Genomic DNA, 27,997 nt, shown 5'->3' with positions numbered 1-27,997 from the left:
CGTAGGCGTTCGAGTTTTTATAACTTATTATAATATAGTTAAAAATATACTATCCGTTAGGTATAATAATTATAAAAGCGTTACAAAATTCGGGGTATATTTACTATTAATAATAAAACGAACTTACGTCTATAACCGTAATATAGTATTTATTTTTAATAATATTAAAGATATTATTTTATGATTATATTAAGTAGTTATTTAGGAGTACGATCTTATTTAGTCTGCGGATATTAATAACTATATAGCCTTTTTATTTTTTATTAACTTTACGCTATACTATAAAAACTAAAAATAAAAATAATATTAAGTTTATAATATAATATAATCGTCCTTAGTTAATAAGTATATTTAATTATTTTTAAATAACTTCTTTTTTATTAATTCCTAAATAATAAATCTTCCTCATCCTAAGGACCTCTTTTTTTTAACCTAGTTTAAAGGTAATTTATATTTATTAATCTTTAGGAATATTAATAAAGCTAGTATTCCTAAAGACGTTTTAAAAATAGTTTAGTAGGGGTATAAAGTAATCCGCTTTATTAGCTCTATCGTATATTATAATCCTAGTTATATATTTTTTTATTTAGTCCGTTAACTAGACTTTTATTAATTTAAAAGTTATAGCCTCGTCTAGCTTATTATTTATATTATTAAAATTAGCTACTATACTCGCCTAGTTATTATTAATTTACTAGTAATAAGTATTTTTAATAATTAAATTAAGGGAGCTAACTTTAGCTTTTATAAGGATTATAATAAGTTTATTAATATTATTAATAGCTATAATATAGTATATATTCTTATTAGCTAATAATACGTAAAATATAAACTTATTATATAGTACTAGCTTAAATAATAGGTTTTTATTAATTATTATAAAATATAAAACTAAGAGTAGGGAAGATATATATAGTAATATAATTATTATCGTAACTAATTAAATCGTGGCCTTAATAAGTAGTTTGCGTTTAGTATTATAAAATACTAAGACGTTAATATTATATAATTAAATAGTAATAGTAGAAGTAGCGAAGTTAATTTTAAATTTTTTTAATTTTATAATATCGGTATTAATTAATATATTTATTTATAAGTTATTAATTAGTAATACTTTTTATATAAAATATATTAAGGATAGTATACTATTGTTTATAATAGTGCCCTTAATATAAAATAAGAAGATTATATAGTTTTATATTTAATATATATCTATTTTAATACCTCTAATAGTTAGAAGAACAGTACGTTATTTAATTTTTAAAAATAAGAAAATAGTTATAATCTATTATTAGTTAGTAATTGATTAATTATAGCCTATATTAATATAAACCTCTTTTTTAATATCGTCGTTAAGGGAAGTTATAAATTATAATTATATAATAATAAATGTTCTTATTCTAAATCTTATTTTAATATTTAGTTTAGAATTTATATTAAAGTTAATAATAAGTAGTTTAGCTTTATTAATAGTTAGAATATTTATTATTAACGAGGTAGTTACCGTATTATCCTTTATTACTAATATAATATTATTAAATACGCTTTTCTCTAATCTTCGTTATTTAGTAACTATAAAATCCTAAAAAAAGCGTTAGCTATTAGTATTTATAATCTATATTAAAAACCTACGTTATATACGTTACGGAGGTATTAAAATAGTCTATTACCTAAAGGGAATTACTTATTATATTTTTTATAGTCGTATATACTTAAAGAGCTAGTAATAAAAAATATTATATTCCTAATTATAAGTATTAAATCGTAGTTTAGAAGTCCGTAGTTTATATTATTAAAATTATTATTTATATTTAGTTCTTTTAGTTAGTCATTACCGTAGTACGCCTACTTTAAATTTTAGTCCTCGTCTTATCTTAATAGCTCTTTATCCTATTTCTCTAATACGTAAGCTTATATATATATATAATATAGTTAGTTATAGTTAAAACGGTTTAAATAGTAGTTATTATACTACTAATATAATTTATTAAGATTATTACTAAGGTTATAGGTATACTTACTAAATTATAATAACGTTATAAAACTTCTTATTTAGGGGGGTCGGTATAACTAAGACTAAGTATTCTACTAAGTCTATTACGTAGTATTAATCGCTTAGCTATTAGCCTACGTTATAAGTTAATTATTTAACTAATTACCTCCTTAAGAATTACCGCCTCTATATAAGTTATTATATTAAGTAACTAGCCTACGGTTATTTAAATAATTAAAGTCGTTATACTAATTATAATTAAACTACTTATTAGATTATTAATAATTATAATTTAGTTAGTAATTATTAAACTCCGGTCTCTATAATAAATAGGGAGTATTCTAATATTCTTTTTTTCGTAAGGCTAACCTTAGTTCGGGGACTAGGTCGTTATTATATAAAGAGCTCGTTATTACTTATCGTACTTAGTAGTTATTTTATATAGGATATCTATCCTTAGCTATACGAATTAAAATACTTTTTTTATTATCGAGGCGATTTAAGAACTAAGCTAGGGTTATTATTACTATTAGCTTTTTTATTTATACTTAGATTTTATTATTAAGAGCTTTAAAAATAACTCTAAGTTATGCCTAAACGTCGTTAATTTTTATATTTTGTGCGTTACGAATTATTATTTATATAAATAGTCTAATTATATATCTATTAGTAAGGTCCCTAATTATAAGTTTTTATATATATAATATATTAAGGGCTTTAGAGGAATTTTACTTAAACCGCTTTTATAAAGTCTTAGTAATAACTTATATTTTATAATTAGATAGAGCTAGTTATTCTAATTATATAAGCTTAGCGGTATGCTATATTAACGCTATATTTAGTAAGTAAAACGATTATACTTCTTTAATAGTTACGTTGCCTCTAGTTACTATAAAATACTAAAGTTTATTATAAAAAATATAGATATTAATATAAGTAGTAAACTTAGTACTAGAAGTAATACTATATTTTAAATTATCGTAACTAGTTAGATCGAAATATCCGATTTCCTCTAGTTTTAGGGGTATAAACTAATTACTATTAGGTTTAGGAGTTAATTATTAACTACCGTCGTTACTATTATTTATATTATTTATAATTAAAGCTATTATTATAGTAATTTAGACGATTATATTAGTAAAGAGATTATTAATCGGGTTATTATTACCTACCGGCTAGTTATTACTGTTTATATTATTATTTGCTATTTTAAAAAGCTTTACTAACTTATTGTAGTTACTAAGTAGGGAAGGGCGTAGGTAGTAGTTACTTAGATTAGTAATAAGACTTTTTAAATCGAAGTAGTTATTTAAGTTAGTAATACGTATTATTACTAGTACTAAAAGTGTAGTAAGTAACGATTGCGGTTAAGTAGGAGTTATTAAACGAATATTATTAAATAACGTTAGTTAGTAATCGAACTTTATAATATAGATTTATTAAATTACTATATTAATTCCCTGTACTAATTCTAAAAATTTAATAAAGTAGTTTAGTTTAACTTCGCTAACGCGAGTATTAATAATTTAGTTAGTTTATTATAATATACGTATTACGTAATATTAGTTAGTATTTATAACTCTTACTACGTAGGAGTAGTTTATATTATTAATATAAAAACGTAATAATTATCTAGCTTTTAGCTTAGTTATTATTAATCGTATTTTTTATAAGAGTAGAGTAAGGATTATTTAGTAAATTAAATCCTAGTTATAATAGGCTAGTAAAAAAGAAATTCTTAGTACTAAGTCGTATTATAGGTTATATTACTAAATTGCTAGGGGTAAAAGTAGGGTTAATGTGATGTGTTAAGTAGTAGTTAATTCCTCTAGGTAATATAGGCAGAAGCCCCTAATGTGGGCAGAAGCCCCTAATATGGGTAGAAGCCCCTATGTATAGTTGTGGCTGGTCGCCACCAGCTGTGGCACACAGCCTGTGGCTGTGTAGTGTGGCAATGTAGGACTGCGCCACAGCTACTGCCCCGCCTCGGCCGGGGACCTGAGGCTGATGCTTTCGCGCCGAAATGTGTGGGGAGCATCTTCGATTGAGCCCATGCCCGTTTCGTCCTGGCGTGGCAAGCGTCTCCCAGCCTTCCTGGCCCTTGCTTGCTCAGGCCAAGTACCTACCTATGCAGCCAAATTTCAATCTACGCGCTGCGCGTCCTTCTTTCAGAACCTCCACTTCGCGTCAACCTCCACCCGACCGTCGTTTGCGCCAGCAAGAAGAACTTTCTGACCATTGCGCTACGAAGCACAACACATAGAACAAGCCCAACGACCGTTCTTTAGCGATTTCACAATAGAGCGATTTTACTTTAGTTTCGCGACTTTACACAATGGCGCCCGCACAAGTTGTTGACGATGTCGACGGTAAGCTTCACAGACGAGCTCCAATTGAAACGACAGGCTGACCTCTCTGCTAGTCGACATGATCCAAGAGGAGGACGAGGATCAGGAGCAGCGTCTCATCAACGAAGGTAGGTTTACAGGAGACTCGGAGCTTCAAATGGGATTTTGCTAAACAGACTTTAGAGTACAAGACGTGGAAGAAGAACAGCCCCTTTCTCTACGACATGATTCTCAGGTACGGCAAGCTGACAAGTCGCAACTCTATTGTAACTAAATATGTGATAGCACCGCTCTCGAATGGCCCACACTCACTACCCAATGGTTCCCTGATGTTAAGGAGCCCGAAGACAAGAACTACCGAATCCACAGACTGCTCCTCGGAACACACACATCCGAGGGCCTCCCGAACCACGTCCAGATCGCTGAAGTCAAGATCCCCAAGTCTGTGGCCCCGAACCCCGAAGACTACAATGAGGAGACTGGAGAAATTGGAGGTCACGCCAAGTCATCAAATGGGCAATCGACCGCCGTCGAGTTCAACATAGTGCAGAAGATTGACCACCCCGGCGAGATCAACAAGGCGCGTTACCAGCCCCAGAACCCCGACATCATTGCGACCCTTTGCGTCGACGGCAAGGTCCTTGTCTTCGACCGCACAAAGCACAGCCTGCAGCCCACCGGCAAGGTCAATGCTCAGATCGAGCTTATCGGCCACAAGCAGGAAGGATTTGGCCTGGCCTGGAACCCCCATGAGGAAGGCTGCCTTGCGTCTGGTAGTGAAGATCGCACCGTCTGCCTCTGGTTTGTCTCAACGTATCCCCCAAAATCATCGTCAGCCTAACCCAGTCTTCAACAGGGACCTCAAGAACCTCCAAGGCGGTAGCAACATTCTAAAGCCCCACCGCAAGTACACACACCACACTCAGATTGTGAACGATGTTCAATACCACCCCATCGCCAAGAGCTTCATCGGAACGGTCTCTGACGACCTGACCATGCAAATCATTGACGTGCGACAAGCCGATACAACCCGCGCTGCAGTGACCGCCAAGCGCGGTCATCTGGATGCCATCAACGCCCTGGCGTTCAACCCCACATCCGAAGTGCTCGTTGCCACGGCATCAGCCGACAAGACCCTGGGCATCTGGGATCTTCGTAATGTCAAGGAGAAGGTTCACACGCTCGAGGGACACAACGACGCAGTAACTTCTCTCTCATGGCACCCTCAGGAGGCCGGTATCCTCGGCAGTGGCTCTTACGATAGAAGAGTCATCTTCTGGGACCTCTCCCGCGTCGGAGAGGAGCAGATGCCTGACGACCAAGAGGATGGACCCCCAGAACTGTAAGTCTTACTCTCACTCAAGGAACTTCAGCTGCTTACACTAGGACAGTCTCTTCATGCATGGCGGACACACCAACCACCTGGCAGACTTCAGCTGGAACCCCAACGAACCCTGGCTCGTTTGCAGTGCCGCCGAGGACAACCTGCTTCAGATCTGGAAGGTTGCCGACTCCATTGTCGGCAGGGACGACGGCGACTTGCCGCTTGACGAGATTGACCGATAGGCAAGGTGGAGTCTCAAGAATACTTACAAGTAGCTTTATTAGCTGGCTCGCCGCAATTAGAGTTGGCTCAGGTGGACGGGGGGGACTAAAACGGCGGCGACTAACTCGGAGGATGGCACTTTTACCATTTCGTTTTCGTCTTTTTTGGCGTCTGTGGTCATTTGTGGAGATAACTTCGGATTCCCAACATGCTATCCTTTCAACGTTTCAACTGCCAACGTAGCATCGAATGACCTTTGTGCCGCCGTGCCTACGTGACATACATTTTCTGGAACTATGGGACTTCGTAAGGGCATCAGCGAGGAAGCTAATTGCAACCGGCAAAGTGCGATTTGCAGTACAATCATCATTTGGGTAGAGAGTGTTCACAAGGTCGGTTGGGCAGTCGGAGAGCAGAAAGACTTCAATTATGAGAAAACTGTGACGACTCAAAGGTGGGTTAGAGAGACAGGCGCCAGAACACCATGCTGAGCTTTTATTCCCTTATTCTCCCTTCTATCACCGAAAACATATCAAGACAGCATAGGCAAACACATGCATTAGAATCAAAAACCGCAAAAGTCAGTATACTTTTCTCTTTCTCTCTCGCCAACAATCTCTTCACCATAGCAAGCAACAAAACACAGGGACGAATAGCAATCGCCATTTATACTTTTTACGCAAGAGCAACAGCAACAAACATGACAACACAGAATTCGCATTTTTTTTTTCAAAAAGATGAGCAAAGATTATTTCAAAGCCAAAGCCAGCCAGCCTGCCCTGGACCCTGTTTCACTCCCCGACTCCCACAACGCTGCCGCCCATTTCCGCCGTATAGGAACAAAACCATATGTTGTTTTTTGGTGTCGAGAAGAGAGAGAGGTGGAAAAGGGTGTACATGCCAAGCCAATCTGGAAATGGATATGATGATGTTGAGGAGGGAAAAGGGGACAAGAAAGGCCAGATGGAACTAGACAGAGAATGGTGGAAAATGTCGAGAGAGAAGAGGAGAAAACCAGACACGATGATGATGACTTTGAGAGTGGGAAAAAAGAACTAGAAATATTGAAAAATCAACACGTCTCACACACAATGAAGGCCAGGTATACCCGTTACACTCCCTTCGCTATGCACTCCCCTTTGGACCGCCCAAAATCCGACCGTACCGCAACCGCAACGTCCAACCAAAGGCAAGGTCGGCCGTAATCAACAATCCTTAACTAGCCCGCCCTTTTATACTGACGCTTGTCAGGGAGAAAGCAATTCCAACAGTGGTGTCCGTCCGTTCCGGTAGTGTAACACTCTTTTTGTCTTTCCAGCCTAGCAAACTTTTTTTCCCGCATCCCTTGGTATACCGACAGCCAACCTCCTTCCAAGTAATCTTCCAAAACCTAGACACCCCCTTCCGTTGAAAGCAAGCGTAAGTCCTGAAGGTATTTGCCAATGGTCAATGCTCTATGTTCGTCTTGTTTCCGAAGCTCGTTTCCGCAGAAATAAGTAGGCACTCAAGAAAAAGATCCAAGGTGGCTGATGTAGCTCGCCTAGATCCCCGTGTTTGTAGCCAAGTAGTTTTATTTAAGCAGGAGACTTGCTCGGAGGCGCAGCTCCTCCGTTCTGGCGGGCATCGCCGCCGCTGACGGACAAACCGCCAATGCCGCTGGAAAGGAACGCAAAGGGATCGTTTTCGTTTTGCGAGTAAAAGTTGTTCGAAGGGCCGGCAGATGCGGGCCCGTTGGAGGCCGACTGGAAGGCAGCCTCGGCAGCGCGGCTGTCAAAGGGGCCGGCGGAGTGGGATCCAGGGGCCGGTCCGAAACCGTGCGTGTTGAGGGAGGAGGGGTAGGGAGCAGCTCCGCCACCAATGCCCGAGGGAAGAGCATAGGTGCTGGGCGGGCCACCGAAGTGCTGACCACCACCGTAGCCGCCGCCCTGAGAGGCGAAGTTACCACCGGCCGAGGCAAAGGGGCCAGGTCCGGGCGTGCCGCTCATGGAGCCCTGGCTCATGCTATAGTTGGAGGGAGGGTCCATGGGGGAAGGGTAGCCACCAGAGTCAGCGACGACGGCGGCACCAGCACGGCTGGCGCCGCATCGCAGACAGCATACGTTCTTAGCAAAGTTGTGGTAACCGCAGACCTCATTGCCACACTTCCAATCTCCCGCGCGGAACGGCACAACGCCGCTGCCGCCCATGCGACCACCACCGTGACCCATGTGTCCGTGGTGGTGCTGAGGAGGGGGCATCATGGCCGGTGGTCCGTATCCGTAGCCGTAGCCCATGTCGCCGGTAGGCCCGGCACTCACAGCCGGGAACGAGCAGCGGAAACACGCAGTTCGCCGCTGGAAGTTCGAGAAGCCACATGAAGGGCAAGTCCAGTCGCCAGGGCGAGGGCGGTTCTTGCTGGGCGGGAAGGGGGTGAGGATCTCAGCAGCGCGGTCCAGGACACGGCTAGAAGACGGAGACACTTCGATCGCCTTCTCATTAAGGGCACGACCGTTCATGCACAGACTCTCAGCGGCCTAGGAAGGATGTCAGCAGGGTACCTCAAAAGTGCCACGTCTGATGACAGTGTCCAACTAAGAACGCCACACGTAGGTTCTTGATAGACACAATGGACAGTGTGCAGGGCACGATGAAGAAATGGCCAACTCACCTCCTCATGGGAAGAGAACACGGCGAAGCCGCTGCCGGTGGGCTTGTGCTGCTCAGGGGTACGGAGGGTCCAAAACGCAATGGGACGACCGCCAAACTGAGTGAACCAGCTCTCGAGCTCGGATTGAGTGGTATCATGGGGCAGGCCAGACATGTGGAGAACCTTGCTGCGCTCCGACAAGAAAGCCCGCACATCGGCGCGAGCATCCATTGGTCTCGTCAAGACATCGGGGTGCTCATGGGAAGGCTGCGACTTGCGAATGAGGCCTCGCAGAACGCGGGCGAGAGTGACGGCCTCCTCCATGGCGCGGCGAGGAGAGGCAGGAGCCAGCGCCTGAAGGTGGAAAGGCAGGTTGTGCTTGATTGGAGCACTGGACTGGACCGGCTCCACCTCCAAGGCGGCACAGATATTGGACAGCATTGAGGGCCCAAAAGGCAACGATTCGGGGTGGTGCTGCTGCCATCTCTGATATTCGGTTCGCAAATCGAACGTGCGGGAGTGCTGAAGGTACGGGGGCAGAACGACAGCCTTGTCGCGGGCCTCTCGGGGCAGCTGGACGCGAAGGTCCCAAGCATCGAGGGTAACGAAGACGAAATCGAGGTTTTGCGAAGTCAAGTGTTCGTTGGCAAAGGTGTCGAATCGGTTAATGGCATCGCGGAAGGTACCAGCATTACGGACATGTTCCCAGGTCAGGGTCGTCAAGCTCGCTAGAGGAAGAGAAAAATGCCGAGGTCAGCTAGGGAATTTTTTCACGAGGATGTTGCCCGCGCCTCAAACAGGCGTCATATGGCGTGACGGGAAGGGGATTGAGGTCTCAAGCCTGGTGCGACTACTTACTGCACAGGGGTGTGATCGGAGTGTTGATGGGTTTGACAAGAACGCTCTCGCGGGTGATCTAGAGACAAGCTCGGTCAGCTCTGGGTTGAAGCAGCGAAGAGGGATAGCCCGCAAAAAAAAAAGTCGGGGATGGATGATGCCAACTCACCTCCTCCAGAGACTTGGCGTCGAGAAGAATCCAGCCGAGCTCAATAACCTCGGCCGAGTCCTTGGTGACGTAGACTCCATGCTCATCGCAGGTGGTTGCGACGTGGATCACGACATAGCGATCGATGTTGAGCTGGTTACCAGCTTGGGAACCAGACATTTTGGCAGGAAGGCGACAACGTGGCCGATGACGAAAGGCTGCACGGTAAGGATAATGGCTATGGCGATGCCTGGGAGAAAGCAAGCCGATGCTTCAAACAATTGTTTCCCACACAGCAGGCGAGTAGCTGTAGGTGTGTGGTTGACTCGAACAAACGACGGATGCTCGGGGGAGGGTACGGGAGTGGTTCCCGGTTCAAGCTTCAGGAGAGGTGCCGAGCAAAGTGAAGTGCACAGCAAAAAAGACCGAAGCGGAAGTTGCGGCAACAAGCAGGCAAGGGCAGAAAAGGAGACGAGGAGGAAATTGACCGGTCCTCGTGTCGAAATACCTTTTGTCCTCGCAGCAACTCGGGGAAGGAGAGGAGGAGGAGGAGAGGTGGGAGGTTTCGGTAGGGGCAAGGAGGAAGGAACCGAAAAGAGGGAAAGGTGATGGGAAGGTAGGAGGGAAGTCGACCGTAGACGCAGGAGAAGAAAATTGGTGTTGGCGTGGGACTTGGGAAAATGCTCCGTCAGGTAGGGTACCTAGTTTTGCATGGAGCGTGCAGTGCGAGGGAAAGTACCTCCTCCACTGTCTCTTTTGCTCCTGGGGAACGACTCCCAAAAAAAGAGGATTGCAAAAAGCCCGGTGTTTACAACGGTACGTGAGTATTCGTACCTTACGGAGACTTGTGCATCCACAGGTATACCTATTCCTATACAGTAGATAGTGAGGCAGGTACCGCTAACCTTGCCTTTAGCCCAGGCAGTACTTCCCACAATTGGTCTTTCTTACCTGTCTTGCGTTGCCTTTCTACACAAGTACATGGCAACACCAACGAGTAACAAGAGACGACGACCGGCAGGAACAAAACAAGATGCTGTCCAACGATCGAGGGCGTGTTTGGTGGGCGCAGTTGGTCCATGTGCAGCTGCAGCAACAGCACCCAACACCCAGGGCAGTACCGTACGGCAACGGGGGGAGGCTTGGTTTGGTCAGGTACATGACATACACAAGTTGCCGGGCTTGCAATTTTGATACGACTGGTGGAGGCACCCCTGGTAACACGGTAAGGCGACGTGGAGGTAAGGTACCTTGCCTTCCTTGCCTTGAGCTTAGATTGTGACAGCAATGCGAGGTGTTTGGCACTTTCCATCGTGAGGTGGCCATGAAGATGAACGTTGGAAAAGTCTCGAATCATACATGATACGCAGCCATCGGGGTTGCTTACGGAACCAATGCAAGCTGGCGACGAATTCTCTTTGGCAGGCACCCTGAAATCCCTCGCTCAGTTTTCTCCTCCATCACCATCGTACATGTGTATGTGTCTTCTCGAGTATCAACCTCGACTTTAATGTCTCGGCTCGAGTTGAGCAAACGACACTCAAGCTTGGAGAACGAAGAGAACCATAAGGGCTACTGCATAAGGCCGGCAGCCCTAGTGCTGCTCCTCATCGGCGACCAAAGCCATGTTCTTTCTCAAAACTGCGTCTGTACCCTGCAGGGACGGCTCCCGCGATCGTGACTTTCACAGGAAAAAGAGAGATGAGGTTCCTCCGAGCAGACGGCTGCACATGACAATCCGTGCTAAGGTAGATCGTGTTCCCCGCGATGTCTCGTCTCATAAGCCTGCCTTGCCTTTGCTTTCTGCGAGCTAATAGTCTCGGTCTAGGACCCCACGAGCTTCGTCAACTGCATAACCCGCCCCAACTTCTCAAGTCCCCTAACTCAATGGAATGTCCCCTAAGTAGGAACCCAAGCGCCAACAGATCCGAGGTGCCGAAGCACATCTGCTGGAGCCTTTGGTTTAGGTGCCTTTCCCCTGTCGCACTTGGGAGCGGCGTCAGTGCTGTGCCGGAGACTGCGGCCGTGCTCGTTGCATCTGGCCTTCCTGCCTGGGCTGCCATGTGCGCGCAATGAACCACGGCGGAGGGAACCCAAGCAGATTCTACGGAGTACCTCAGGTACCTCAGAGAGCAGCAGCACGGCAAGGGAAGGGCCACATCAGCGTCCCATCGCTTGACCCAACGTGGGAAAATGGGGTCGCGAATGAAATTCCATCCGTGCTAAAGAACGGAATGTGCATCCAAAAACCCACCCGTCATACCGCTCGCCTCACATTTGTCGGACAAAACACACACGCAGGCCACAGGCTGTTGACTTCAATTCCCGGGGATACGGGTCTACAAGACGTCGGAGACAGCTTCAGCTTGCTTACCTTTCCATAGCCTCTCTTGCCACCACTGCTGCGACTCTCACCCCCTTTGAACAGAGTCCATGAATCATCCAATGGTCAACTGTCCATTGGCGCTCGACAAGAAATTGTAGACGCTGGAGGGCCGCCGGCGGTGACTATAACCTGCTGCTAGGCTGCAGAAACCACCACATTTTATGCACGGCAGGGCTCAAAAGTCCACTCTTCGACCACGGCGCCTTTTCCACGTTCCCTCGGGAGGGAACCCTTGGACATAGCCACGCTCTCTTGCATACCGGCTCCTTGCCGCCGTCGCCGGATGCTTGGATCTTCCCTATCAGCAGGGCCCCTTCTTCTCCCCTTTGCGTCTTCTCCGTCCAGCACGAACCCGTCACTCACGTCCCTCGCGGCATCGCCCTCGTCGGGGACCAAGGTAGTTGATACTGCAACTACAAGCGGCACACTGCGTCCCAGTCGTGTATCGACCTCTATTGTTCTCCGGGGTTGCGCCTATGCGGCTTTGTCACACACTTAACTCCGCGACGAAGGAATTCCTGTTTTGGGTTCTGAGCATATCAACACATGCTGATGGATCGACCAACCTTCAGAGGATCATTGCCATGAACATTCCATAACTGCACAAGTATAGTCTATAAAGCGGCACAATGATGACTACGAGAAACGAGAACAGAGGCGTGTTAGCTCGCCCAAATGCACAATATGCTCTTCGATAAGGGGTCACTTTGCTACTGTGCCCTAAATACCTGTCGACTTCAGTCTCCGGATGCCTCCCCACCCTTGTTACCCTGCCTGAAGCTACACCCATACACTACTCCGTACACATTGTCGACTTCCACTCCACAAGCAGCCTCCCATGACAAGTCGCCCACTGGCCGTTGAGCATAGAGCTTTGGGAAGGAGCAGTCAGTCAACATGAGCGTTGAAGAGGTGCCTCGTTGCGCAGCCAAGTACCACTACCCCAGGTCAAAACAGCGAGCCGCAAATTGTCTGTTCAAGACAAGTCTAGGGAGCTTGCCCGTTTGAGTGCGTGTCAGAGGACCCGGAGGCGAAAACTGTCTCTGAGTACAGACAGTTGTGGTAGCACGCACCAAGATTACCCGCTGAGCGACATCTCCCTGTCCACCACGTGGAGAGATTCAGCTAGGTTTTCGCGAGCTTGGTCAACGGTTCTGGGACTTTCAAGAAGGCATCAACGTCCGTGGAGTTAGCATGTTACCAGCCGGCACACACAAAATTCCTTCTGAAGGATCCAACAGCTTTGCAGTTAGCCCCCGTTGGAGCAGCAAAGCGAACGTTAAATGGCTCCACACGGCCATACCTCACTTGCCGGCACACACGAAGCGTCACCTGGCGCCCATGGTATCAGCCCACAATGATGTATTGACTGGGCCTAACTGGGCCTACCCTGTCGCTACTTCGGGTAGCCGTTCCCCTACGCCTTTGCAGGTAGCATCGACAGCACGGCTCGGTACCGATGGAGAGGAGAGCATCGACACACGTCTCCGCGGTCAAAGGCGACGTAAACAACACTTTACACTGCCTACCGTGGGCGGCTGATGAGTTTGCTTCTTGAATCACTTTCACAAGTCTGTAAAGGTTGGCGGACGGGGCATAGTTTTGGACCAATCCGCGGGTTCAACGGCTCAGACCCCCCTTATTCAACACACTTCGCAGGGCTCAAGCTTCGAGAAGGTTGGAAGAAGTGTCTTAGTTCGCACCATTACCATCGGCCCCCATCTGCCACGGATGGGCCCTTGGAGCTAGCGCCAGCCCTTGCCTGTCGAAGGAAATCAGACCCTCCCGGCTATCACTGCAGCTCTTCGGCACCGGTTCTGTTACTCTACACAGTACGCCCTCATGAACAGCAGCGTGAGGTCTCGAGTCGAGCTATACTAATCAGTCGAGTCGGTCTCGGTGTCCTCGGACTCTGCCTTGCTTCACCTACCGGTAGTTGGAGGTGATATTACCAGGTCTGTGGTGGCTTGATCGGCATTCGTATTGCCTTGTCGATCCAAGTTGTGTTGCGGCTGTGTTTTCGACTATGCCAATTGGTAGCCTAAATCAGAGTCACGCCCAACGTCCCAAGCAGTTTCAACTCGGATGTGTGCTATTCTCGAGGCGCCTCAGCCGAGATGAGTCTCATTTGTTAGACGGCATTTCGAATCTCCGATGGGAATTCAAAATGTATAAAATTCATCTAATCTAGCCAAGGCAGCGATTTGGTGTTCGCAAGCTTCGCGTGGTTATGTCATCTGGAGGCGAGCGAGCAGCTACGCGGCCTCGGTTTCAAGAGCATGTCGCGGAACAACACCGCGATGCCGGTCCCTGCTCGGACCGTAACGATATTTGCATTCACTGGTTGGCTAGTCTTTATATACCACAACCCAAGTACAAAATCTCCGTAACTCAGCGCTTGTTAGCCAATTCCTTTATGGTTCTTTGCAAAAACTTCTTTTTCGCCTAATTTTCGACGTTCTAGACGAAGCACGTGTATGCTTCGGGAGAAGCTTGGACCCTGGCTGGAGATCAGCCGGAGCTCCTGAATGCGAAACTTTCCTGCTCGACATAACATCGGTCGCCATTGAAACAGACCGACGTCTATATGTCACGGCTATGATAGCCTTTGAGATCTCAACGAAACAACGGGTCGCAGGACTCTATCAGGCGTTTAGAGGATGGCTTAGCTCTGGGTACAGGCTACAGAGAATTGTACGGTTTGTTGACCTTCCAGTGGGATGACATGCATCAACACCAGCTTTGAAAGCCGTCTTGGCCATTATCCTTCGTAAGGAGGCACCTTCTTTAGGTACGCCTAGAGGTGTTCTGGGGGTTCACTGTATATATACTGTTGCATGATTGGTTCCGGTTGGGGAATCGGAGAGATGCATGTCTCAGGCACGCACCATCTGTGGCCGGCAGCAAGCCGGAAGCCTTGCTGGTTCAGGGCACACTGCGTCTCATTGGGGCTTTCCAATGATCGTCATGGTTCTCAGCTCCATGGCCACGACTGTCACCATACCCTTCTCTCTGATGTCTTGAGATTCTAGAATCACATTGCTTCGCCGAGTTTCCGACAAATCTGCCAAATACGGACCAGACTGTCAATATGAATTCAAGCAAGACACATTGGTCCAGGAACCCAAAGGCCTGGGCGGCCGGCAGTGAAACGGCACGTGCCGGTTACGTCATGCACTGGCCACCCATTCCACGTCACGAAGGGCTTCGCTCATTGACATTGGCTGCTCAGGTTACGTAGGTCGAGGGGGAGGCGTCAGGGCGTACGCGCAACCTGTTACCTCTCGCAAAGCAAGACAAGGCAGGTGAGAGCACGGCAACTTTTGGCCGTTCGCCGCGCCGCCGCCTTGCCAGGCACGCCAGGTTGTGTCTGACCCAGGCTGGGGCATTTAAGGTTCTCCTCGCCTCGGCTGAGGTTGACGTCGATTTGTTTTGCCAAATCAACAACAACTTCACGCACACTGATACTTCTTGATACCCTTAAGCGCACGCAACTGAATCAGAACATTCGTCCAGTCCCATCGACGCATCAAGCATCATCCTCGAAGACTATCACTTTCAGTAGGAAAACATCAGACAAACAAAATGGGTGCCATTTCCGCCGTCTTTCTCATCCTCATCACCATTCTGGGTACGTCGCGGCGACGCAACGTTGGTTGCACGGATAAGCTAGGAGTGATGCTAACATATACTACAGTGCCGCCTGTCGGTGTCTACGCAGTCGCGGGCTGTGGCATGGGTGAGTTGTCCAAAGTCCACGCCTCGTTCAAGGCGGTGGCTAGTGGAGATAGCGCTGACCAGTTTCATAGACCTCCTCGTCAACATCTGCCTGACGCTCCTGGGATACATCCCCGGTCACATCCACGCATTTTACCTCGAATACGTATACTACGACCGCAAGGAGCAGGCGAGGGAGGGCCGTATCATTACTGGCCGCGCGCCGGGTGTCTACAGCGACAACGTGCAGAGCGGCGGCCACGGTTACGGCACGATTGCCCAGCCGACTCACTAAATCGCAAAACTGTGTGGTTACCTAGGGAGGCTATCGGTGACTGTAGCTGCAGCGGAATGGTAGTGCGGCACATGCGCGGCAGTAGGTACGACTATGTATGGCCGGTGTCCTGACGAGCGACATCAGCATCATCTTTGGGAAGGGCGTTCACCTGGCGACAACGAGGAGGCAATGGTCCTTTGGCAGTACGGAGACTGTATGAAGATAAACAAGAATAATACCATCAGAAACTTGACCAACGGCGTGCGCGTGCCTGGCGCGCGTGCAGATGATGGTGCCGGATCTCGATTGCCAGCGCATCCTACCTGGTCTTGCCACCGGTGATTGTGAATATGATTCTCGGGCTATGGAAAGTCGCAGCTCGAGGATGTTGAGGGATACGGTTGAACGAGCAGCACTGTAGTCGCATGCGTCTCGCTTGGCTTCCAAGCTCGAATCAATGCTGCCGAATCGATCGATAGGGCTGGGCAGACAGTGCTATGTGGGCGGAACTTATTGATTAAGCCTGGTCGAGACTCGAGGGCCGCTATAGGGTCCACGACCTGCGCATCATTGTGACGGGACTTCCAATTTGCAATGTGAGTATCCGTCTGCAAAACGACTTCATTTGGCGTGAAAGTGGTGTTGACAATGGTCTGGCCACACGTAAGGAAGTCCAGAATATTCTTTTAGATTCGCTTCTCTGTATCCACTCAACGTCAAGGAATTGCTCAAAACTCCCGTCTTTGACAACTGCATTCTGATTCAACGATCGATACGCCGCCAGGATTGGACCATGAGTGCCAATGAGGGGAAAGCTGGCGCTGGCAGTAGTGGTGGTGACTGGTCATTTTTGACTATGGCCCGGGCGTAGAGTTAGCATTTTTGGGCCAGTCGCCGTCTCGCTGTGCTGAGGTGCCGGAGGGTGGGACACTGGGAATTAAGAACGGAAGAGCGACCGACGGGGAAGAGGACCGTGCCACCGTCTCACAGTATTGCCGTTTGGCACGGTAAAGCTCGCCGTCATTGGACGGCACTGACGGGAGCTCAATGGCAGCGACAGGGGGGGCAGTGTCGGACCACCCTTTGAACGGCAGCCACGACACTCGTGCAGCACGCACCTGCTTCGTTCGCTGGTGCCGCGTTGCTCTAGCCTCTCAAGTGCTTTTCTCTAGCGGCCTACCAAAAGCCGGGCTGTCTTTTTTGGCTGGGCTGTCTGTCATATTGTGTCTCCGGATACCTCTTTTGCGCCTATTGTCACGGTCTAAACTGCAAGTAGCCTCTCTCTCTCCTGCCTCCTGCCTCCTGCCTCTTCCCCCGCCCCAAAAACCCAACGCTACAACCGGATGCAACTTCACCCTAAACATTTGCCAGAATACTCTTTTTCTTGCTTCCCCCCCTTTCTGATTTCCCTTTCCATCGCTTTTGTCTCATTCCTCCTCCACCTTTCTGCTCCTCTTCTCGAGAGAAATCTGCAATCGCTGCGGGGAATCCAGTTTGCAACCTTGTCTGCGCATCTCGAGGCGATCCGGATTGCTTCCTCACAGAACTCGCTCCACCACGCCGCAGTCACGCTACTCGAATATACTACAGTAGACACTCACACACCTCAATCGCCCGTATCTGCCTGTCTCAACTTAACCCATCTCCACCTCCCGAGACCGCTCATTGCCCATTTGGAAGGACACAGTTCCAAAACGAACGATTCGCACATCTGCTAAAACAACCTACCTGCATATTCTCTCCTCGCCCGCGAACCACATCCCGGTCAGGAACAGCACTCGACATATCTCTCTCTCCCACACGCGACGTCCGATACCAGCTAACCATGCCTCCGCATCCGCTGATCTGACTTTTTTTCCCACCCCAAACCCCATCCTGCCGCACGACATAGCAACGCCGACTTACCCTTCAAAATTACTACCCTGGCAGCTCATGCTGCCATCTCGTTGTACATATATTTAGCCCGTCGCGCAATCCGCGACCTCCAGTGAAGATGGGTTCAGGGAAGACCCCTCCTCAAGACCACTCCGGTTCATCTCAATCCCGCCATCATCCCCCAGGTGCTCGTCCCGGAGGTGCCCCCGCGGCTACTCAATTCCCTTCCTCTCTCGCGTCCAAGAGAACCTCGCGAGACTCTATATCATTTGCATTTCCCCCGCTCTTCCAGCCCAACACGTCCTCGACATCTCTTATTCCTTCGACGGCTGAGGGAAAGCCGATTCCCCTCGACGATAGCACCGCCGCACATCGTACTTCTGCCCTGCGCGAGCTAAACAGCAATTACCCTTCCCGCCATCGCTACGCCAAGTCTACCGGTGCCCAAAGCAGTACATACTCGCAGCCCGTCATTGTAAGGACGTACTCTGGGTCTCACAGCCGGCCCACCAGTACCAGTCGCAGTAACGGTGTAAGCGGAGGTGGTCTCGGCCCACGAACCGCCTCGTCCGTGGTGAGCGGCTCCGCAGCTTCTGTACGGCGCATCATAGCTCTTCGCACCACATTCGGCGGGACCAAGTCTGCTCAGAATGGAGGTTTGAGTATGGCTAGAGGAATGGCCAAGAAGCGCCTGGAGGGCCAGGATGCCCTAGCCAAGCTCCCGCCTGTGGAGGCTTATAGCTTCAAGAGCATGATGGCCAACATTGAGGCGGAGGAGGGAGAGAATAACATCAACGCCGACCTCGATCGAATTGCCGAGATATGTGCCCGATCGCGATACTCTTTGAGTAACCAGTACGAGGTTCATGTTGCACCTCACGGATCCGGCGCATCTTTCACAAGCCGCGCATCGTCTTCCAGGCGCCAGCGCCAGAGTGCTGGTCCAACACTTGAAGCCGTTGTATCGGATGAAGAGCGCAGACATAAGAAGCGACGGAGTACTGGCAGGAGGAGAAGTATAGCCATGGGAACCTTGGAGACGATTATGTCTTCCAGTCGGTCTTCCGAGGAGGACAAGTCGAAGAAGAAGTCGGCCGCAGAGATCACCGCCGAGGTGCGGGGCAGGGCCGCACGCAAGTCTTCAGGCAGCACGACGCCCACGTCTTCGGTCAGCGAGGGCGAGGGACAGTCAAGCAAGAATCAGAAAGACCAGCCGCCGCGACTAGTCAGGAGGAAATCCTCATCATTCGCCACGGCCATGTTGGAGAGCACGCGACAATCCGTGGCCACCAACAAGCCTGCCTCGCCCCGAAGCTCAGCAACAGCTTTAGTCAGCGAGCCGGCTTTGCCAAAGACGTCGACAAGCCATCTTGAAGTTCGGACGGATGTCGACGAGAGCGTGGCGCATCGCCATGTCCACAAAGGATCGGACGAAAGTCATCGAGCCGATACATCTGGGCCCCAGCACCACGAGACATCAGCCCAGTCTGATCAGATGAAGACACCGACGGGTCTTCTGGCCGGACTGACTGGATGGGTGCCGTGGAGATTGCCGCCTGTCGTGGGACTTGGCTCAGCGTCTGCTCAGGGCGGCGTGTCGCGAAGCCATGCTGAGGGTAGCTTACGCGAATTGCTCAAAACGGCGGAGTTCAAGATCAAGGGGAAGGGCGTCGAAGGTCAGTCATGAGACCTCGGTGCATCGGATGGCATTGCACATTATGGGCAGCGAAGCCCGGTTCGATGCTGACAGGCGTACTGCTGAGCACTTTCGAACGAAAGAAGTGACATGACAAGGCGCCACTGGGCTTGATCGCCTCGGTATCAAAAAAGGAAAAAAAAAAAAAAAGGACGGCGAGAAATGACCAAAAAGAGACCTGATTCTGATACCCACATATAAAGCGGAAGGCTATACACAAAAATCACAGACCGGAGACGATGACCCCGACAGATCAGGGGTTGCGGCTCATCAAAACTGTAAGCAGTACAACTTCACACAACAACACGAAGAATGATTTGACGACTTTTACGATACACACACACAAGAATGAGAGGGCATGATATTTTGGGAACGGGCTAGGTCAAAGAGGGAACGGTGGCTGTGTTTAAACTAATTTTCAGATTGAGAATTGAGATGTATAGGCGTTCAACCCGTTTAGAGTACTGCTTTCGGCTTTTGTGTGAACAAGGACGTGATGTTGTCAGTTATCTCAAAAATTTACCACTTTCGTTGCCTTACTTGCATTAAGGTAGGCGAGAGAGAGCACGGCTACAGATCGGAAACATCACAATGGCCACCAAAGTAGTCGCAGTGGCAAAGTTCCGTCATCATCATCGTCTCCTGGTATATTCTTCCTTCTTACACTACTTCGAATAAAAGGTTTACCACAATTCTCGGAACAGCTGCTTTTGGAGACAACTCACTCCAAGCCGTCTCGCGATGATGATGATGATGATGATAAGCCAAGCTTGCAGGCAAGGCCTCATCCCCCTCCAAACCTTCCAACCTTTCGTCCAACCCCACGCGTGGAAATCCTTCCAAATGAAAATGCCCCCCCCCAACGCCATGCCAACGCAAAACAATGCAGAAGAGTAAGATAAACAAGAGGTGAATTGGTGTTGGTTGGCCGTATCAAGCTCATCAACGCCACCGGGTCTTCTAGGCCCTGGGACGCTCGACAGCAACCGCCGGCTTCGTCTCCACGTGGACCCTCTTAGCGTCGCCACGGTCGTCGTGAGCCTCGGGTTCCCTCTTACGGTCCCGGGGCTTGTTGTTGTTGCTGCTGTTGCTGTTGGTGCCGCTGTCCTTGGCCGATGCCGCCGCCCGACGCGCTTCCTTTTCTTTCCGCTCGTTCTCTCGTCGGAGCGCCTTTGACTCAAACTCGTGCCAGTCGCCGTCCAGGTCAGCAAGCCTAGAAAATCAGTTAGCACTACATTGCAATAAGCGACTCGAAAGGGGAAAACTCACTCCACGGCCTGTTGCGGAGGCGGGTCCTCGGTGGTAAAGTACTCATCTGCAAGTACCTCGGCGGCCGACGGTCTCTTTGCGGGGTCGTATGCAAACATGGCGGCCAAGAGTCGGTATGCGGATGCGGGCAGCCTGTCCTGGTACTTCTGGGGAAAGGTGTTCGCCCGCCGGTACCCGGGGCGCAGCAGTTCGAACCACGGCATATCGATCAGGCCTGGCCACTCTGCCTTGTTCGGGGTTCCCATCACGGCGTAGATTTTATCCAACTGGTTGATCTCGCTTCCATCACCTGGGAAGATGGCATGGCGGGTAAAGATCTCAACCATGACGCAGGCGGCACTCCAGACATCGCAAGCGGGGCCGTACTGCGTCTCACCAAGAAGCAATTCTGGCGAGCGATACCAAATGGTGATGACTCGGTTCGTGTAGTCCAACTGGTGTCTTTTGGCGTAGAAGCGAGCCAGACCGAAATCTGCCAGCTTCAAAACGCCGTCACTGCTAACGAGGATGTTGGCAGCTTTGATGTCTCGGTGAAGAACGCCTCTCTTGTGCAAATAATCGAGTCCATCAAAAAGTTGCATCGTCATGTGCTTCTTCTGGGCCGCGTCAAGCGTGAAGGATGGATGATTCAAGATGCCTGTCAAGTCGTGTGACAGGTATTCGAAAACCATGAAACAATCGTTCCGTTCCACCATGACCTCCTGGAGCTGGACAATGTTTGTATGCCGCAGTGACTGGAGAAGCTTGATCTCGCGGACCGCCGTAACGGGGAATCCGTCTCTCTCACCCTCCATGCGGATACGCTTAAGCGCAACAAGTCCTTTCGTGTAGACGTGCAAAGCCTTGAAAACCTTGCCGTACGTGCCTGAGCCTACGACGGACTCGTTACCGGGTTTGCGGAAATAGACAGACTCTGACTTGATGAGATCGTCCGGAAGTTTCGGTCCTGGTTTCAGGCGCTTCATCGTCTTCTTGATCTTGCGTGTTCTCGGAGCGGTGGCCTGCCGGGGCCCCGGAGGTGGTTGCCTGGGATCCTGGCGGGCCCTCGCCGACGCCGGTTCGGTCGGGGCACTCCGAAGAATGTCCTTGTCAATCTGCTTGTCCTTCTCGCGGGCCCTATCGCGTTCTCGGTCACGACCATGGTCGCGGTCGCGATCACGTTCGCGATCTCTGTCTCTTCCTCGGTCTCGGTCTCGGTCACGCTCCCGTTCACGATCTCGTTCGCGATCCCGATCCTTGGAGTCATCCTGCTGTGAGGTATCCCGCTTTGCAGGAGCGTTGAACTTTTGAGAAATCTCAGGCTTGGGGGCCGTCGGAGTGGGCTTTGCAGATGCCTTAAACGCAAAGCTGAACTTCGACGACGAAGATGAGGCCGACTGGGCAGCCGGCCCAGAAGGGGGAGCCTTTTCGGGTCGCTGAGCATTGCTCTCGGGAGCCTTGTCAGACGGTGTGGTATCTTCGACCTGCATGTCCTTGGATGGGCGGAACGGGTTGTCGCCGTCCTCTGCATTGTCGCCAACATCGGACTTGCTACTCTGAGCAGGCGTTGCAGAGTGATGGGACTTGATGTCATCGGCCCGAGAGCCGGTCCCCGAGGTGTTGGATGTCCATTGTGCAGTGCTAGCACTCTTGAAGCTGTTGCCTCTGTAGCCGCCTCGACCAGGTCCGAGTGGGGTCCGAAGTCCCCCACGGAAGTTGCCTCGATAATTGGGATGAGAATAGTTCGTGTGCATAGGTCCTGTCGGGGCGGATGGCGGTGGCGAGTAGGAGGGATTTGGTGTATAAGCGCCCGACGGTCCGGTGGGAGGACCATAGTTGGACTGCGGATACTGAGGGGGGTATTGACTAGAAGATAGTGAGCAAGAGTGTGACGGCAATTTGATGGAATGTTGTACGACATACTGCGTTGGAGAAAATTGAGAACCCCAGTTTCCCCTGCCAGCACCGTATGGTGACTGGTTTGGGGATCCGTTGTATGAATTGGGGGTTGGTTGCGGGGATTGAGAAAACTGTCGTGGGTCGCTGTACTGTTGGCCGTGGGCGAACGCAGGCGGCCCCTGAGAGACAAAGCCCCCCCGATGATTGCCTCTGCCACTCATGCTGACCTCCACGCTGTTGGCACCAGAGGACGGTTGAGACTTGGAAGTAACTCGGGATTCGTCGCCTTGTTGCCCTCGTCTACCAGACCCCCTACTAAGGGATCGAGTGGAGGCACGGGACTGGGACGGCCTTCTACGCTGCCTATCTCTGGAGCTGCGTCGTGGTGATGCCGGGCGACGGTCACTTCTTGTGGATGTGGAGGGAGGTCTCGCTGGTGACCTTTGACGATGCGGCAGCGGAGATCGGTCTCTCCTTCGACCAGGAGACTGCTCACGGCGGCGTGACGTAGAGCGATCACGATGATCTCTTCGTTTCTCTCTTTCAGGCGAGCGAGTCCTGCTTCGATGCCTTCGCCGACTTCTTTCCTTGGGCTTTGACCGGTATTCGCGGCGGTCGGGACTGGGTGACCGTCGAGAGGGACGTGGCGAGCCTCGTGCACTTCGACCAGTGTCTCCGGGGGCTGCTTCGCGGTGATCACGACGCGGGCTGTTATCTCGTCTGGGCTTCTTTCTCTCCGTGGCACTCCTGTCAATACTTCGACTCCTTAATCGCTTCGAAGATGGAGACGCGGCGCCGTCACCTCGCTGTGCTCCTCGACTGCGATCTCGCGGGTGCTTGGCTCGGGATTCGCGCCGCGACTCCCCAGTACCCCTGCCACGAGATCGATCACGAGAGTCTTCCCTGTACTTGTCGCGACGGGAAGGCGACGGCGATGCTCGACGAGGACGCTCTCTGCTACGTTCGCGTGTTCTATGGTGGCTTCGGCCAGAAGGCTGCGACTTGTCGGGAGGGGGGTCGCGCGGTTTGCTGTCTGGCAATCTGTCTGAGTCTCGAGGTCGACGTGGTGGAGGCGAAGGAGATCTGCGGGAGCGTGTCACTTCTCGACCAGCTCTGCCTCGGTCTCTGCGCTCATCGCCTGATCTGCGGTCGTCTCTCATGGCGACATGTCGAGGGCGGTTGCGGTGGTAGGACTCCATCGCTCCAGCCGATACGATTTGAGTTTTTAGGTATGAGCACGTTGCCTGCCGAAGTTTCCCCGATAACGTGATATCGCCGTCTTGTAAGCGTGATATGCAGTTGTCGGGGTAGAGTTATGTGGTGCCGCCAAACCACCAGTCCGTCGACGATGAAAAGAAAAAAGAACGAGCAACGACGCAGGGTGGGAGATGCAAGGCTGTGCTCATAGTGTAGAGCCTCCATAAGCACCAAGCAATCCCGCTCGATGGCCGCGGGTTTTTGCGGTGTCGGCGGTCGGCGTATCGGCGCGTGCTGTCAAATGGCATACGCAGCATGCCATAACCACCACCAAAAATCGCTGGCTCAGAAAGTCCGTGGATCTGATCAACGTCCCCCACAGTGGTGCACTTGCAGAACCACAGCCGCGTTCCTTCTACCTCTTTCCCCAAAGTAGTTTTGGCTCGTCTGATTCAATCGGAACCCAGCCAGCCTTAGCACCAGCCTGAGCACCAGCCTGATCCTTGCCAGTCGCGAGCCAGGCTTTGTTTGAGGTGTTATCCCACAAACCTCTAGCAAACTATCTGTCCTCCTTCTGCCTGTTACCGTGCAAGAAGGCATGAGGTCGAGGCAACAATGTCACTATGTACGATTTACGCGCCGATACCCGCCAGTTCCTCCTCCTCACTCTCAGGCCCGCAAAACCTGTCTTGAAGCACAACATTCAGAAGCGTGCGGGCAACTGGGCCAGACGCTGGGTTGGATGCCGACCTCTACTGGCGTGCAGCATCTGCGGTGGCAGCACATTGCCACGATCTTAATGTCGATAGAGGGCAAGAGCATCAAGGCTTCGACAGCGTTGGGGCATGGACAGTCGTGACCCGCACATGTCGCATATGAGGAGTTGGTTTGGCAACTTCGGCAAAAAGCCTTGGACTTGCCTCTCGACATGGTAACGGTGGGTTCTTCAGTGATGAGCCCTTTGGCTGGGCATGTCTTTAGCATCAGTGCCTCGCGAAACCATCCGTCCAAACGACCGAAACACCCATGCCGCACCTATTGGCCTGCTCTAGGCAAAGATGAGTTCCGCCGTTGGGTCCATTCCTTGATCAGCCCCTATGCTTGTCCTTGAATTCGAGATTAGGCATGATGGCCACGGTATGGCGTAGTAACGATCAGTGAGCATCGATATCGTCAGACGGGCGCATCGGGCGCATCTTGGGGTATGGCGAGGGTTGCTCCCTCTCCGTCGTCGCTGTAAGGGAGCAAGGGTCCCACAAGTGGCAAAATGGCAGCAGTAGCATAGCCATAGCCGCGACTGAATGATGGCAGATCCTGCTTTATCCTCCACGATCAAGAGCTGTGGCCAAATATTGACTGCACCAAGCGTCAGACACCGCCATTCCGTCAGCCCGTAATCCCCAGGCACCCGTAGGTGCAGAGTCCTCCCATTGTCAAAAAGTCCGTCGCAGCGATTTCAGGACATGGCGCGCAGTCCTTTGTGATCCAACATGCACCTTCGTGCGTCGTTGCGGGTTGGCTAGGGTTGGTTAGTCGTGATGATTCAAGTTGCATGTGGTTGACGGAATGTCTGTCGTGGGCCGAGCGGGAAAACCTTGACAGCGCGCTTGCAGTCACGTGATGGCTGCGTTGGGATTAGGCGGGCGGGTGTCACTCGCTTAGTGCATACCTGCCTCTGCTACCGACCTCGTTATGTGCAGCCTGACCTTACAGCTCCTAGTTGACGATGGCATCCCTTTCGTTCTCCTTTGGTCGCAACGTTCCGCCCAAAATAGTTGATCAGTGTCCAAGAATTCAATCGTAGCTGTTCTCCCATTGCCAATACATCTCGTAGCATCCTATGTAGGCAGGAGATACCACCAAGAATGCATGTATCCCTATTGATTCTTGGGCGAGTTCGAAATGGGCAAAGCAAAAGAAGATTCGTATGGGTAATTAAATTAAGCTACCACCTATCTCATCATAAGATTATTTGTCCAAGGAACGAACCACGTATAGCCGTCTCTTTCTATACCTCATTTTTTAGAACCTGCCAAGGGTTGTCGAGTGTCATCTGGCCTAGAACAGCTTGGAAAAGGAGCTCGAATGCTAGTTAGGCGTCAAGGCTCACCTCGGAATTCCAAACCGTCTCTCATTTCCCACCTGCGGCTCAACGGGGCCCACGGAATGTGGCCCCGGGTCAGATCCCCGAGAGCTAGGGCCATCAGAGAGACTATGTGACTGTGGCAGTTGGACTTGTAGGCAGTGTTGTCAATAACAGAGAGGAATGTCGGGAATCCTGCACTATGCCTTTGGTAGTTACACTGCCCTCTTGAGCTACAGTCTCGACCATTATATCAGCTCAGACGGTAAGGCGAGCATGGTTCGACCCAAGTTTGGGACGAAGGTTGTTGAAGCTTCGGTCCGTTGTCGTACCAACACTTGCCAGCTTCATCCCTAGATACAGGACGATTTCCAAGTCCCGAACGGGTGAGACAGAGTATACCAACAACATTGGGGGTCGCAAGAGTAATCAAAGATTTTTGGCTCTATCAATTCGAGTATGACAAAAGTTATTACGTTTCTAATTGTCTGTTCTGCATTCTCAAACTTTTGCAGGAAAATTATCAAGTTGTCGGAGATGCAGGCGTCGTGGTCCGCGTCTTTGATCTTAAGATATCTTAGCCTCGTAGCAGCAATGCATACTTGGTGGAGTCTAAGTGGGTGGGATGAATCTCTGAACGACCGTTGGAAAAGTGGTAGATGGGATCGTGCACTAGGATCTGACGATGCGTTCTGCGAACTGCGTCTAGCTGGAAAGCAACGAGGAGTGTGTGGGAATTCGGACCGAACGTCCTAATGCGGGAGACTGGATCTGATTCTGGGGGAGGTGAGCAGAGCCTCTGCCACAGCGTACTTGGATGATCAAGATCTCTAGTCATGAAGGTGGAGAGAGATCCACCATCCGTGAGATATTATGAGGTCCCTGTCTTTGTCAAGACGACTCCAAACTCTTGACAGTCTATTGCACCCAGCTATCACGTTTTGTATGACCTGTCGAGCTGACCAGTAGTCAGGAATGCGAAAGCCCGGCGCCTAGTCAACCACCGGAGTCTGGCAGGTGGTAGAATCAAACATTTCAAGTGATGTAACGGATCGCCATCGCGGGTGCGTCCGGATACATTTCCAGATGGATGTGGCCCAGATGGGAGTTTTGGGCTGCGTCGCCCGTCATTTACCCGCGGTGTCTTGAATGTTGATGTCTCGAAGGCCAATGGGAGAAATGAGAGTAGAAATGTGGCAAAATAATCCAAGGTCAAAACCTTTTTTCGCCAGGAATTGAGACACCACTTGGGGTTTTTTCTTCTCTACTGCGTAAGTACTCTGCTAGATTTGGCAAATCTGGGCTAACGATTTCCCATCGTCGGCATCAAAACCGAAGCAGGATCTTTGCGTGTGTCTGCAAGCTTTAGGTTGATGGACTGATTGGCCGGCCCCGGGATGGGCGTTCCTTTTTTCGCTTTATCTTTCGTCACTGGGACAAGAGCTGCCAAAAGTTGCAGATGGGGGAGAGTCTGGGGATGGGCAACCCCGCAAAGTTTGTCGTCATTCTGACTAAGCTGGGCCGGAGAAAGCTCACGAGAGGTCCCCACTTCCATCAAAATTGCGTGAAGCCTGGCGTTCCCAGGCCGCCATTCCACGCGTAGCCAACCCCATGCAAGTACGCCAGAGGTACATCTGCAGACACTTTCTGCCCAGCACAAGCTGCGCTCTTTTCAATGTTGGATCATGATGGCAATTCCGATACAAGAGGCAAAGGTGGATGCAACAGGGCCCCTCCGCTGCGATTTCTCTGGGCAATCAAGGAGTTGGGCGCTTATCCTATAACGGAAGCGGGATAATGCACGTTGAATATCGGAATCAGTAGGATGCAGGAAGAGTTGCATTCGGGAAGGCAAGGCGAAAGTCAGCGACGGCGAGTCCGTAGGAAGACTTGGAGTGAGAGAATAACAGCGTTCAGAGGGGGGGACATGACAGTTGGAGAAGACGAAAAAAATACACTCAGTTGCACACCCGGCGCAATATGGGAAAAGAATTTGTTGAGCGAGGTCGTGGTCTGGACTTGTACCGGCCTGGTATTCCGCGACCAAACCCGCCCAAAACTGCAGAGTGGATTCCCGCTAGTGGTAGCTTCGGACAGGTCCAGGGGCCCTGTAATATCCGC

The 27,997-nt window shown here is 49.9% G+C and overlaps 9 protein-coding genes across 9 annotated transcripts; 7 read left to right on the top strand and 2 right to left on the bottom strand.

Moving 5' to 3' along the window:
- Nucleotides 1–4,328: 4,328 nt before the first annotated feature.
- CCOS01_00700 (WD domain-containing protein) lies at nt 4,329–5,907 on the top strand (the record flags this gene model as incomplete). The annotated part of the gene is made up of 6 exons (XM_060448897.1): nt 4,329–4,362; nt 4,416–4,469; nt 4,525–4,576; nt 4,627–5,142; nt 5,198–5,683; nt 5,733–5,907. The coding sequence occupies 6 exons, from the start codon at nt 4,329–4,331 to the stop codon at nt 5,905–5,907; spliced, it is 1,317 nt and encodes a 438-aa protein (XP_060320335.1).
- Nucleotides 5,908–7,461: 1,554 nt separating this feature from the next.
- Nucleotides 7,462–9,678, bottom strand: CCOS01_00699 (uncharacterized protein; the record flags this gene model as incomplete). Its single annotated transcript, XM_060448896.1, has 4 exons — nt 7,462–8,400; nt 8,535–9,241; nt 9,372–9,429; nt 9,520–9,678. 4 exons carry the CDS (start codon nt 9,676–9,678, stop codon nt 7,462–7,464), a joined length of 1,863 nt encoding a protein of 620 aa, XP_060320334.1.
- Nucleotides 9,679–13,225: 3,547 nt separating this feature from the next.
- Nucleotides 13,226–13,426, top strand: CCOS01_00698 (uncharacterized protein; the record flags this gene model as incomplete). The annotated part of the gene is made up of 1 exon (XM_060448895.1): nt 13,226–13,426. The coding sequence occupies one exon, from the start codon at nt 13,226–13,228 to the stop codon at nt 13,424–13,426; it is 201 nt and encodes a 66-aa protein (XP_060320333.1).
- Nucleotides 13,427–15,469: 2,043 nt separating this feature from the next.
- Nucleotides 15,470–15,896, top strand: CCOS01_00697 (uncharacterized protein; the record flags this gene model as incomplete). Its single annotated transcript, XM_060448894.1, has 3 exons — nt 15,470–15,515; nt 15,582–15,623; nt 15,694–15,896. 3 exons carry the CDS (start codon nt 15,470–15,472, stop codon nt 15,894–15,896), a joined length of 291 nt encoding a protein of 96 aa, XP_060320332.1.
- A 1,325-nt stretch (nt 15,897–17,221) lies between these two features.
- On the top strand, nt 17,222–17,596 carry CCOS01_00696 (uncharacterized protein; the record flags this gene model as incomplete). Its single annotated transcript, XM_060448893.1, has 1 exon — nt 17,222–17,596. The coding sequence occupies one exon, from the start codon at nt 17,222–17,224 to the stop codon at nt 17,594–17,596; it is 375 nt and encodes a 124-aa protein (XP_060320331.1).
- Nucleotides 17,597–17,871: 275 nt separating this feature from the next.
- Nucleotides 17,872–19,440, top strand: CCOS01_00695 (uncharacterized protein; the record flags this gene model as incomplete). The annotated part of the gene is made up of 1 exon (XM_060448892.1): nt 17,872–19,440. The coding sequence occupies one exon, from the start codon at nt 17,872–17,874 to the stop codon at nt 19,438–19,440; it is 1,569 nt and encodes a 522-aa protein (XP_060320330.1).
- Nucleotides 19,441–20,409: 969 nt separating this feature from the next.
- CCOS01_00694 (uncharacterized protein) lies at nt 20,410–22,817 on the bottom strand (the record flags this gene model as incomplete). Its single annotated transcript, XM_060448891.1, has 3 exons — nt 20,410–20,662; nt 20,719–22,563; nt 22,621–22,817. The coding sequence occupies 3 exons, from the start codon at nt 22,815–22,817 to the stop codon at nt 20,410–20,412; spliced, it is 2,295 nt and encodes a 764-aa protein (XP_060320329.1).
- A 167-nt stretch (nt 22,818–22,984) lies between these two features.
- Nucleotides 22,985–23,866, top strand: CCOS01_00693 (uncharacterized protein; the record flags this gene model as incomplete). The annotated part of the gene is made up of 2 exons (XM_060448890.1): nt 22,985–23,098; nt 23,144–23,866. The coding sequence occupies 2 exons, from the start codon at nt 22,985–22,987 to the stop codon at nt 23,864–23,866; spliced, it is 837 nt and encodes a 278-aa protein (XP_060320328.1).
- A 550-nt stretch (nt 23,867–24,416) lies between these two features.
- Nucleotides 24,417–24,593, top strand: CCOS01_00692 (uncharacterized protein; the record flags this gene model as incomplete). Its single annotated transcript, XM_060448889.1, has 1 exon — nt 24,417–24,593. The coding sequence occupies one exon, from the start codon at nt 24,417–24,419 to the stop codon at nt 24,591–24,593; it is 177 nt and encodes a 58-aa protein (XP_060320327.1).
- Nucleotides 24,594–27,997: the final 3,404 nt, after the last annotated feature.

The sequence above is a fragment of the Colletotrichum costaricense genome (assembly GCF_030867565.1).
Source record: "Colletotrichum costaricense strain IMI 309622 chromosome Unknown Scaffold_1.1, whole genome shotgun sequence".
Lineage (NCBI taxonomy): Eukaryota > Fungi > Ascomycota > Sordariomycetes > Glomerellales > Glomerellaceae > Colletotrichum > Colletotrichum costaricense.
This window is presented reverse-complemented; position numbering and strand designations above follow the sequence as displayed.